Source organism: Aotus nancymaae, unplaced genomic scaffold (genome assembly GCF_030222135.1).
Source record: "Aotus nancymaae isolate 86718 unplaced genomic scaffold, 86718_ANA_hifiasm-v0.15.2.pri h1tg000161l, whole genome shotgun sequence".
In the NCBI taxonomy this organism is placed as follows: Eukaryota; Metazoa; Chordata; class Mammalia; order Primates; family Aotidae; genus Aotus; species Aotus nancymaae.
This window is the reverse complement of record NW_026988576.1, coordinates 122,710-136,270: the sequence shown is the minus strand read 5'-3', so window position 1 is coordinate 136,270 and position 13,561 is coordinate 122,710. Positions and strand designations below refer to the sequence as shown.

General features: G+C 37.2%; 1 protein-coding gene across 1 annotated transcript in view; it reads left to right on the top strand.

The window, feature by feature from the left end:
• NALCN (sodium leak channel, non-selective) overlaps positions 1-13,561 on the top strand; it is a gene marked incomplete at its 3' end in the record, with an annotated part of 335,842 nt that overhangs the window by 199,578 nt on the left and 122,703 nt on the right. Inside the window, exon 14 of the mRNA XM_064371774.1 lies at positions 11,098-11,235. Coding sequence (XP_064227844.1) covers positions 11,098-11,235 — 138 coding nt within the window. The remainder of the gene's footprint in view (positions 1-11,097; positions 11,236-13,561) is intronic.

The following is a 13,561-nucleotide window of genomic DNA, read 5'->3' as shown; positions in this document are numbered from 1 at the left end:
TATAGTTTATCCTTGATCATTTTTGAGCTTTATAAAAATGAGATCACACCACATATGGCAAAACATTTTAAGTCGTAAAGAATACATAGTTCTGGTCTGGGCGCCGTAGCTCACACCTGTAATCCCAGCACATTGGGAAGCTGAGGTGGGTGGATCACCTGAGGTCAGGAGTTTGGGACCGGCCTGGCCAACATGGCAAAACTCTGTCTTTACTAAAAAATACAGAAATTAGATGGGCATGGTGGTGGGTGCCTGTAATCCCAGCTACTCAGGAGATGAGGCAGGAGAATCATTTGAACCCAAAAGGCAGAGGTTACAGTGAGCCAAGATCGTGCCATTGCACTCCAGCCTGGGCCACAAGAGTGAAACTCTGTCTCAAAAAAAAAAAAAAAAAAAAAAAAAAAAAAATACATAGGAATTCTGGAATGTAACCAGTGTGATAGAAGTTGCTTTTGCTTGGGACAGTATTTTTAAGACATTTCAAAATTATTATTTAAACTATTCTTTATATAATGCTTTATTGTTTTTAAAGTATTCACATATACATTATTTTGATTTTCTATTTTTATTTATTATACTTTAAGTTCTGGGGTACATTTGCACAACATGCAGGTTTGTTACATAGGTATACACGTGCCATGGTGGTTTGCTGCATCCACTGCCCCGTCATGTACATTAGGTATTTCTCCTAATGCTATCCCTCCCCAATCCCCCCATCCTCTGCTATCCCTCCCTTAGATCTTCATAGCTGGAAGATATGTATTGTGTAATTCAAAGATGAGGCCCGGTGTGTGATGTTCCCCTCCCTGTTTCCATGTGTTCTCATTGTTCAACACCCACTCGGTGAGTGACAATGAGATTACATATTTGAGGAAGACTGATCTCAGGACAGCTGCATGTTTTACCCAAAGCCATTAAGTAACTCAGTGACTTAGACTCAGACTGTGAAAGCAGAGGCTGAGTACCTGGTTCTTGGCCTCACTGCTCTGCGGGCTGAAGAACATCCTGGTCTGCATACTCAGCAATTCAATCTCTATCTTAAACTGTGGTCCCTCAGCCATTCCTTCTAGAAAGGTGAGCTCTTTAGAGTGAGGGCAGTGTTGGGGGTGGCTGAAGTCACCCCAGAGGAAGAAGCTTTGAAAAGCTCCTGGCTGATAGGCATGCACCAATAAGAGCAGGAGCCTTGCTGGGAATGTCGAGGTCCCTTTGCAGGCTGTGGGGGAGGGAGCCCGTTTCCCTAGGATATTGCTTTCTCCACAGGGCAGCTGGATGACTAGGTGCAGCCATGGAGCATTGGATTCACCTAGGAACTGATATTTTTCCTGAGGTTTTCACCAAAAAAGACAGATGGAATTTGAAGAACTGGGAAGAGTGTGATTGAATTGGAGGGATTTGAAGTAAAGAAATAGCTACAGTCAATGGCTTTAACAAACAGTACTATATTTACACTACAAATTCCAAATCCACAGTATTTGTATTTAGGTCCAATTTAGTTTAGCCGCAGTAAGTTGTGGCTCTTGGAGCTTTTATTTACCATGGGATTTTAAATACATCTCATGTCATTTTCATTGGTTTTCCTTAACCCCTAATTTTCCATAAGATCTTCATCCTGTTAGTTATGACTTTGCCAACCAATTTTAGAAATGTAACCTCAACATTAGGTACCGCCAACATTTATTGTATATCAGTATCATCTTGAATATTGCTAAAGTTTGAATAGCTGAATAAGATTTAAATAAAGGAAAGGAAACTATGCAACAAAGTATTAATGGATTATGAGGTCAGTGGGTTTTTCTGAAGATAAAACTATTCTATGAATTATTGCTATTTGAGCCATTAAAAAAGAAACAAGGAGACCGAGTAGGTGAATAATTAAGGCAATTAAAACCAAAAGAGATGTCACTTTTGCACTCAGCTAATACCATCAAGGAAAGGCTTCTATTTTAGGGCTGTCATATAGTAAGACATAGCAGGGACTTTCTCAGTAAAAAGGTTGAGCTACCCAAACACCGCACGTTCTCACTCATAGGCGGGTGTTGAACAATGAGAACGCATAGACTCACGGAGAGGAGCATCACATACTGGGGGCAGTTGTGGGGGGCTAGGGGAGGGACAGCAGGGGGTGGGGAGGAATACCATGGGGAGAAATGCCAGATATAGGTGAAGGGGGAATGGAGGCAGCAAACCACCTGATTATGTATGCACCTATGCAACAACCCTGCATGACCTGCACATGTACCCCAGAACCTAAAGTAAAATAAAAAATAATATAATAAAAAGTTGAGCTACTATATAAATTGTCAAGTAGATTTCATTTTAAAAGAGAAAATGTTCTTGAACCAATAGAGTTCAAGAACATTTTTAAAATGTTTTTGTAGAGAAAGAGTTCTTGAACCAGTTAAAGATTTAAAAAGTAGATACAAATTATGTTGTAAAATGAAAGTTATATGTGATGATATAAGTTGTATTCCCCACCGCATTTTAACATTTTTAGTGTATATATTTTTTCAACAGAAAAATATACATTTTATATGTATTTTAATATAAACACTAAAAAAAAGTCTAAAGTAATTTACCAAAACATGTTTACACAAAAACTTGTATACAAATGTTTATAGCAGCATTATTAATAATAGCCAAAAGGTGGAAACGACCCAAATATCAACTGATAAATAGATAAAATTTGGTGTATCCATCCAATAAAATATTATTTGGCAACAAAAGGGAATGAATTCCGATACATACTACAACATAGAAAAACCCCGGCCACATATCGCATGATTCCATTTATAGAAAGTATCCAGAGTACAAAAAGCCATAGAGACAGAAGATAGATTATTAACTTCCAAAGGCTGAGGGAGGGAGGAATGGGGAATGACTGCTAACAGGTGTATGGCTTCTTTTTGGGATAAAGAGAATGTTCTTAAATTAGATAGTGGTAATGGTTGCACAACTCCGTGAATCAACTAAAAGCCACTTAATTGTACACTTTGAAATGTAAACTTTATGGCATGTAATTGTATCTTGAAAACCTATTTCTTTTAAAAGTAAAAAAAAAAAAGAGTATAGACCCCTTCCCTCGTTCCTTAGTGCTTTTCATTCCAGTCCTGAGAGTTACACATTTATTGTATACACTTTCAAGCATTTATATCCACACAAAAGCGTATCAATATATGGACATTGCAATGGGATAATACTATGTATTCTACTTGCTCTATTTTGACCAAAACCCAAGATGTTTAACCATTCCACTTTTTCTTAATATTTGACTGTTTTAACCTAAATTGATATCCACATATACTAAAATACCGAGATATGCATTGAGTCATCAAATATCAAAGGTCATCCATGATAATTTTTTAAGGGTTTAAAACTCCTTTGCGAGGTTTTTACGCCTATTTATTTCAGCATAGGAAAATACCTTTGCTTTGCCTTCACCTAACTCTAAGGAGGTCTAGTAGAGATAATTAGGGTCAGAAATGGACCCTTGGGGCTTGAGAGAGGAAAGGATCTTCTGCTATTGATGATCTGGTTCTGCCATGACGCTGTGGCATGGGTCCTCAGTGGCCCTGGGGGAAGCCTGGTGTAGGCAATGTGGCCCAGCCCACGTATGTTGATGTTTAAGGGGTGCTAGGAACAAAAGAGAAGCTGTGAAGACTTTTGCTTATCCCCCTTTCTTCCCTCTTTGGTGGTCTTATTTTTATCCAATGCTCTTAATCTCAGCTTACAACCAGAAAATACAGCACCAAGATGTGAGGCCACTTAGGGAAAAACTGTTATCTGTTTTAGTGTAATATCGAGGAAGATGGAGGACAAATGCAGAAGTGGAAGCAAGGACTAAGGTCGGATTTAACAGGATTTCCTGAAAGATTGGATGTAGGATGTGAGGAAATGAGATGAACCAAAGGTGTCTTCGGGGTCACTGGCCTGAATAACTTGAAGAATGGATTTGCCGTTTTCTTGGCTTTGGGAAGGAGAGCAGAAAGAACAGGTTTGGAAGTGGGGCATGAAGAGTTTAGTATGAAACATCAAACACTTGAGATTCCCGTTATCTAACATCTGTCCAAGTAAGCACATGACGTTGATTCTGGAGGTGGGGCTGGAAATACAACTGTGGGAGTCATCAGTACATACACGGGATTTAAAGGCATTATAATGGATGAGATCAAGCAGGTAGTGAGTATTGAGAGGTAACAAAAGATCTGAGGTCGAGCCCTGGAGCTCTGCAACATTTAGACGTTAGGAAATTGAGGACAAACGAGCAAAGGAGCCTGCAAAGGGCTGGCATTGGATTTTGTGGCTCTGTAGTGCAGAGCTCTGGCCCTTTTGGTGATTCAAGATGCTTGTTCACTGCTTTTCTCTGTGTTTTCACCGGTAGCATCCCTATGACGTTCCTCCTCTCACTCTCCTGTTGTGCTTTCTCCCTCTGCTCTCTGGTTCTCACCCTGCTCTCCTATATCCAAGGAAGATGATGCACTCTAATTAGAAACAAGAACTGAACTCAGTAAGCTAATGGTTTTCAAAATCTTTCTTCTCCATTAGGTGAAAATCACTGCAATCTCTTTATTCGATACATTTTCTTTTCCACTTAAATTCTGTTGACCTGGAGACTGCTTCCTGGGAACATCCATGTACTGGCAACTTTGACTTTGTAATTTCCCTTCCGTTGCCCCATTCACCTGCATGACTGATCTCCAGTCATTTGTTCTCTTCCAGAGTCTACTATGGACAGTCTGATTTTTCTTCATAGTTTTCCAGTAAAATTCACTAGAGATGCTTTTGATATACTTAATTCTTCCCTGGCAGGGTAGAGTTGTTTATTCCAGATCACCTCATAGCAAACTGGACCATTCTCAAGTAAATTATTCATCCCAGGTGCAGTTATCAGCAGGGAGGCATCTGCAGTATTAACAGTGATTGACCTGTATAGTGATGTTTAATATGTGATTATGTCCCTAGCAACAAGCAAAATAGCCCTTGTAAACACAGTTGTTTACCCCTACTTACATGTATCGGTTTCAACTTGAGGGGCAAAGTAGCAAAATAGAGTAAAATTACCAACTCACCTGCCACTAAAAACTAAGGAAATGAGTAAAATTACCTGAGAAAATTATACCAGCATAACCACAGTAAAGAAGGGCTACCATTTCATGTTGTTTTCTCTGAATAGCAGCTTGGAGGGAAGAACAGAAGAGAAAGATGAAGGAGGAGGAGGAAAGGGTCAGGGAGGAGGAGAAGAGAATGAGAGAGAGAACGGAACACTCTAGGCTCATCCCTTAAACCTGTCCTCTGGAAGAAGTTAAGAAGAAATAAAGTTGAAAAAGAACTAAACCATATACTCAAATCTCCCAATCTGTGACATCTGCAGCCAAGAGGCTATGCAGAGCTCTGAAAGGTGATAAGAACCACTCAGATGTAGAAGCCACTTGTTCCAGAGGCAAAATAATCCACTAGATCTTACCATTTTTATTTTTTTTCAACTGAGAAGGCTTGGGAGTGAAGGCAAAATGTCATACCTTCTGAAAATGAATCATCTCCCATTAAACTACAAAAAGTAGCATAATGAAAATATGAAGAGATGAAAACAGATGCTTCAAGAGGACAGGAGGCTCATGATGAAGAGGGGTGAGGAGGGCCCCAGGATTTGTCTTATTCCGCCATGCTGAAAACAAAAAACAACAGGAGGACATTGTCTTTGCCTTCACCTGGAGTCAGCAGAGTGGAAATGATGGCTGGACAGAGGCCAGTGAATTTGGGGAAGTGAACCCTTAGGACTGATTAGTTCTGGCTGCAATAAAGAAATCCTGAATCTACCTGAATTGAAGAAATATCTGAAGCCTGATATTTCAAGTATAACTGCCCATACACAGCCTCAGCTAATCCTTCTCTCCCTGTAAACCCCTCTCCTCATACTGAGACAGTAAAACACAGAGAAGTAAACCTAGCTGACAAATTTAAAAAGGATTCTACTGACTGGGATAAGATATTTGAAATAATTCTCTGCCACTGCATTAGAATAAAAGAACTAGATAATAAAGTTAAAGGTAGAAATTATAGCAACTGTGGAACCAGTCTAAAAAGAAATTAGTTCAAATTAAAGCAGGTAGTGAGAGGACCCCAAGAACAGTATCTATGAGAGTAAGAATCAAATGGTTTCTGGGCAATTGATGGTTTAAAGAAGAGCATCTGTAGGATAGTAGGAAGGGTTTATTCTAAACAATAGGTGTAATGTGTGAGGATCTGGAAGCTACTTGAGGTAGAAGAAAGAAAGAATATATTTATTTTCCTAATGGGACATGTGAGAAATAATCAGAAAATCTCAGCAAAAACAAAGCCAAACCAAAAATTGTATTAAAAAACAATAGCTCAAATAACATGAGTTAAATTGGCCCAGATTCTGAGCAATTAATGGAAAGTAAGAAAGGTTCTGTTTAACCTTGACCATTTACCGTCTGATACCTTACGTGTCATACTATCAGAGTCTTGGAGGAGGAAGTATAATTTTAGAACATTACCTAGCCCAACAGTAAGCAATGTTTTCATAGGAAACGTTGCCTATCAGCATATTGGTTATCGACTTACTGAGAAGCATGGAAGGCCCAATTATATAGAAAAACAAAATATAAATATTGTCAAACTTGAGGATGTAAATGTGTACATGACACAGATGGAAAATGAAAGCAGAGAGAAGAGGTGATCTGACAGGTGGCAGTGGCAATACCTTCATTTCACACAGGGAGGGGTCAAGTCTTTCTAGTTTAACGGAAAAAGAAATAGAGATTTACATATAAAATTTGGGAGTGGTTCAGAGAAGTGGGGAGTGATGTCGATCCTAAATGAAATCTTCATATATCATAGCAGAATTCTATGTCTAAAGTGGATAAATCGAGAAATCCTAAATAGGGATAGGCATAACACCATCAGAAGTGCAAACAAAAAATGGTTAAAAATGGTGGCCTCTGGGAAGTGGACTGAGATATTTAGGAATGACATTGTTGCTTTTTATTCATTGAGAAACGTAAGGTTTCTTTACAACTTCATGTTTCAATTATATGCTATCATCATGATTAACATTTTGAAAAATAATATTAAGAATGAGCTTACCAAGAAATGAGTAGAAATTATATAAGAAGAAATCTTTGTTTAGAATTATGACTAAAGGCTTAATAAATGCAAATATATGTCTTTCTCCTAGATTGGCAATCACTTGACAACAATATCAATTTTTCTTTAAAAATCTAATGTGATCCCAATGAATAAAACAAAATTTTTGAGGGCAATTGAATATAAAAATATACAAGGAAATTCTGAAAACAAAGGGTTTTGTGTAGGGATGAGTAACTCTACTGGTTTTTAAAAAGTACAATTATTAGGCAATTTGAAGATGAAATAGATTAATGGAAAATAATGGAAAGTCTAAAAATAGAGCCATATGCATATGAATATTCAATATATGATAAAAGGGGTATTTCAAATTAGTGAAGAAAAGATATGTATTCAATTAAGTTCTGCTGAATCAATTGATCACCTCTTAAAAAAAAGATTAATTCCTGTCTCATTATTTATACCAAAATAAATTCCAGATTTAAACTGATTTAAACAGCCACTTCAGCTTCAACATGTTTAAAATAATAAGGAAAGTGTAAAACTACTGCACAAAACCACAGGTAAACTTCTGTTTAATCTTGCAGTGGGAGAAGTCTTTTTAAGCAAAATAAAAACACTTTTTTAAAAAGGAATGACAAATTAGACCACACTGAAATTTAAAACTGATCTTTGCAAAAATATAAGAAATGTGTAGGGAAAAATGCATTAAACATACATGGCAGATAAAAGATGGGTTTTCTTAATTTGTAAAGAGTCGGTGGAAACCAATAGAGAAAAAGGTCAACAGGGCAGAAAAATGGAATAACACGCGAATAGGTAATTTAGAGAAACAGCTTCCTCTCTGCCTTCTCCCCCATTGAAACTCTGCTCCTCTCATTACTAAGGTCAATGGCTCTCACTTTCCCAAAACTGTTCTTGATTCGCCCAAGAGAACTGAATTGGCTCTTCTCTGTTGCCAATTTAGTAGTTTTACCATATTTTGCCAACACACCATAGTTAATAATCTTCCCTTTCTTTTAATACTATTTTTTCTTTTGAGACAGAGTCTTACTCTGTTGCCCAGGCTGGAATACGGTGGTGCAATCTCAGCTCACTGCAACCTCCTCCTCCCTGGGTTCAAGTGATTCTCCTGCCTCAGCCTCCAGAGTAGCTGGGATTACAGGTGCCCATCACCATACCTGGCTAATTTTTGTATTTTTAGTAGAGACAGGGTTTCACCACGTTGGCCAGGCTGGTCTAGAACTCCTGACCTCAAGTGATCTGCCCGCCTCAGCCTCCCAAAGTGTTGGGATTACAGGCATGAGCCACCGTGCCCAGCCAATATCCTTCCTTTTCTCAGAATTGATCATGTTCATCTTTTTCTGCCCCTCTCAGTTATACATTTCTTAAGGGAAGAAACCATGTTTTACTCAGCTCAATCCCCAATGCACCAAACCTCGAGTAGCCACTAATAATCCGTGTTTGAGTAAATAAAGAGCACGGGCCCTATGGACAATGCAAGTCAGTAAGTGCTCTTGAGTCACTGTCTCCAACATGCTAATAAAAAATTAAATTTGAATTTAATTTTCTGGATAAAATCCTCAACAAAACTGATAAGGCACTCTTCAAGCAGGACACAAGCTAATTTTCAGCCTGTAATAGAAGTATGTGTTGGAACTTCCTTCCATTTGTTTATTCATTTCAGCAGCTAAACACACAGATCCCATTGTAACAGAAAGCTGTGTTTGCAAATATAATTCAGTACATCTCACAATATGAGCTTGCAGGTGGTTGAACTATGTGGAAATTAGATTTCTTTTTCTCCTGAGACTCTGAAATTAGAAGAAGATAACCTCAGTGTTCTTGCCCACATCGATTATCTCACAACAACAGATTACAGTCCCATAGCTCCACGTTCCTGAGCATCTGCTGAACACATAATAGCTGTGTTGACCAAATGTGATGCAGTAGATGGAAAAACATCAGCTGGTTTATGCCTAAGACAGCAGAAAGGTGCACCTACATTTTTAGTCTCTAGATATCAGAAATAAATCTGTTGGGCTTAATCATGAGCTTTCCTGTTCCTGTTGGGGAAAGAAAGCCATGCCTAGTAAAATATCTTTTATACTGGTGGGTATTTTGACTCCACCTATTTCTATTGAATCTTTAGGATGTATACATGTTTTTACATTGACACTTGAAGAAAATACAGCAATCTGATATTTTTTATGTGAATCATCTTTGGAATTTGTGTTCCTCACCTTTGGGTGCAATAAATATTCAAGAGAAAAAATACATAGGGATAAAATAATTGCCCTAAATGGTAAGTTCTGAAATACTTATAAGGTTAAGTGATGTGTTGAAAAATTCTCAAAAGCAATTTTAGAAGGAATAATTTTTGCAGAGAGTGGCTGTCTCTTAGGGACCATGGCAAGAAAAATAGTATATTGCCCTTGGCGATGCTGGGGTCAAGTAACAATAACAACATATGTCATATTTTCATGAACAAAATGCTTTGTAAGATGAGATTATAGAAAAATTAACTCAAGGTAAAGATAAGTACTTTGCCCAGGGACAAAGGGTAAATGGAAGGTCTTATCTTCTACTTCATGATTCATTTAACAATTGCTCCTTTTTCAAATAGATCCACTGTGTTCTGGGCCTTGAACAGTGTACTTCTATGAAAAAAAAAGAAAGAAAGTTTGTTATCCTTACTAAAGGAAATTACATTTAGGTCACTTCTTGGCCTTCTGGATAAGATCAAGTGTGAAAATTACACTCAGAGAGATTGCTATGTAATTAGGCCTAGGTGGGTCCTGGGTAGACTTCACTGAATGCAGGGTGCAATATTTGCTAAAGTACTTACCTTGGAGTTCTAATGCCTGGGTGCTACTTCTATTAGTGCCATAAATTAATAGAGTGACTTTGGGATAATCACTTAGCATCTGTGAGCCTCATTTTCCTTATTTTCAAAAAAAAAAATTGGATTGGACATCTGTACCTGATTAAGTCTCTCTTTAGGTCCTCCAGTGTAACCAGGTTTCTGTCTTGGTCTCAGTCCATCTTTGCATTATCCTGGACTTTATTTATTGGAATCCCAGTATCGAAGAATTCCATTTATGTCTTTATGTATTGAAGCCTATAAAGATATTTTTAAAGAGTCACTAGACTCCAGTGAGCAATTTGCTCCAGACATAATCATAGTCTCATTACAGTTTTTATTGACTACTAATGTGTATAGGATACATGAGTTGAAGATTCATAGATACACATAAATTTAATTAGAAAAATATGTAAGAAGGAAACTAGCCAGAGACCTTCGCAGAAAGAGTATGAGACTTTTAGCTTGACTGGTTTTTGTTGAAATGGTCTATTATTTATTTATGTATTTATTTGTTTTTCTGGTCTTGGCTTCTTCCATGATCTTGACTCTGTGCCTTGAAACTCTTTTTAAATCATGAAAAATGTGTTTGTCTTTACGTTGTTCAGTGTGGCAATATAACTTAGAAATATTTCTTTTTTAAAGAGTCACATGTTTTTAATATGATAGCTGAAATAATATGATAGATGGGTTCTATAAAAATAAAACTAAGGTTATTGTTCTTTTGTATGCTTTAGACAAACAAATGTAATTCACTATAAAAATAAGTTTTTCTTGGAACAAAAAAGTAATCTGTTGAAAATGTTAGATAGCTTTCTGAAAGGAAAAAAACGGCAAAAACCAAAGATCTTGAATTTATTTCTAATTTGCTCAACAGTATTTACAGCCAACAAAACAAATTTTAGTTCAGGGTAACTATTTTCTTATTCCACATCAAATAGTTAAATATCATATTTTAAGATCTTTATTCTCATATCTTTTCTATCTGTTGAATCAAGACTTTTCTTGCCCTGATCAATCAGATAAAAATCAATAATATTGAAATCGAAGTCTTTGAATGTCACATGCTAATTTGAAGTTGTATGCAAGCCTAAAGCTAGTGTGTAATACATTCATTCTTTTCCTCTTAGGCATTTATGTCCATGTTCCAGATCCTCACCCAGGAAGGATGGGTGGACGTAATGGACCAAACTCTAAATGCCGTGGGACATATGTGGGCACCTGTGGTTGCCATCTATTTCATTCTCTATCATCTCTTTGCCACTCTGGTGAGTTTAGCATTTCTTTTCAGTTACATCTTGGAATTATAATGAGATGAGCATCAACAGATATTTGACCTATTGTCAATTTCAAAATGAGCGCCAAAGGACAAATGCAGAGTAGTCTGGTTGGGTGAGAGCCCTCCTTTTATTCTAAGTTTCTACACATCAAAGAACTGCTAGATTTGTTAAGTTAGAAATTTTCTCCATCAGGTACCAGTGTTTGCAAGAGGGAAACAAGACAGAACAAAATGAAAATCTCACATTTACATACAAATTTAAGTATCCCCAAGCATTCACACCTAGATGATCTCAGGATCAAACCAGAACTACATTATTATTTTTTTAATCATGTAGAGACACTGTCTTCATTTCACTGCATCCTCTTCACAGCTGTAATTAAACTGAAGACAGAAGCTGTGGACCTCAGGGTGCAGTCAGTTAATTAGAAATCAGCACGGTGTTTTTGTGCTATGTGGGACTGGAAGAAACACATGGAAAAAAATAATACACATCACTGCAAATACTGTAAAAGCACAAGAAAGCTGAATACCAAAGTCCAGTAAGAACCGACTTCTGTCACACCAGCTGATTTTTCTCTTCAGTATACTTCCATTAAAAACAAAGAAAATGTGATGAAATGCAGCCTATGACTTATTAAGGATTATAATACCAAATGCACATCTCTATATAATAAATGTGTTCATATTCAAGAAGCAAACCTAACTTCTAATATGATGTTAGAAGTTCCAAGTTGTGGACTCAAATGTTACCCTTTATCAGGAACACAAGAAATAAAAACAACTGCTACTATTATTTTTGGCAATATGTCTTACAGTTACAAAATATCTTACAGTGTTATTGCTAATCTTTGGAACACCCAATTAGACAATATTCCCAGTTAACAGATGATAAAACTGAGGTTCAGAAGAGTTTAGTAGTTTGTCTGATGTCACATGGAATGTAAATGTGACCAGAGTGTTCCCAGGTCTGTCTGATCTAGATTTGGCCTTTAGTCTTGTAATTCTTTATTACTGCTTTCCTGGATAATGATGTTTAAAGTTGCCTGAAAGATGTCTTTGTCAAGTCGAACTTCTGCCAAAGAATCGCTAACATAAAAGAAATTACATATAATCTCTAAGTTCATAGTTTCAATTCTAAATATCTATGAATAAAATAAGTCCTTGAGAAACTAGATATAACTTAGAAGTTGTGTTTGCTGTAGACAGAGGCTTTCAAAACTAAGACATGTCCACCAAAAAGTGTATGAGAATTCATTGTTACATGGTGTGAAGTCATGAGCTCGAACAGCAGAACCTCTTAGACATAGTTTTGGCCTTTTTTTCTTTTTTTTTCTTTAATTGCATTTTAGGTTTTGGGGTACATGTGAAGAACATGCAAGATTGTTGCATAGGTGCATACGTGGCAGTGTGATTTGCTGCCTTCCTCCCCTTCACCTATATCTGGCATTTCTCCCCTTGCTATCTCTCCCCAACTCCCCACCCCCCGCTGTCCCTCCCCTATTTCCCCCCAACAGACCCCAGTGTGTAGTGCTCCCCTCCCTGTGTCCATGTGTTCTCATTGTTCAACACCCGCCTATGTGTGAGAACATGCGGTGTTTGATTTTGTGTTCCTGTGTCAGTTTGCTGAGAATGATAGTTTCCAGGTTCATGCATGTCCCTACAAAGGACGCGAACTCCTTGTTTTTTGATGGCTGCATAATATTCCATGGTGTATATGTGCCACATTTTCCCTGTCCAGTTGGCCTTTTTTTTTTCTTTCTTTCTTTTACATGGAGTTGATTTGTAAAACATGCACAAAAGATGGGAACGTCGTACAGTAGGAATGGAAGCCTGGCTTGCAGAGCCGAATCTGGCTATCCTGGTGTTTGTACAACATAGCCCTGAGGTCTTTGCATCTTCTCTTCCAGGACCTTTAAGCCTGTGCCATTTATTCATTCATGCATTCATCTACTCATCACTCATGCATTCAACTAAGTTTATTAAGCACTACATGTTTAAGTTACTCTAAAACTATGGAATTTCTCAGAGACAACTTATTTTGGGTTAAATGCAGGATAGATTTGATTGAAATCATCTATGTCAGGGAGTATCAATCTAATTGTTTTCTAGTAATCAACCTAATTGTTTTCCTAATAAAACAACATAATGCTTTACTTTCCTTATTAAAGATGTTTCACACTCAGATATACGTTTGATTCTTAGACACACAAAATATGAAAACAGGATGGAAAACCTATGTAGCCTATTAAATTATTTAGTAAAGTAATTTTTTTTTTCAAGTGAAAATTCTACTAGGGCCACTAATATAATAA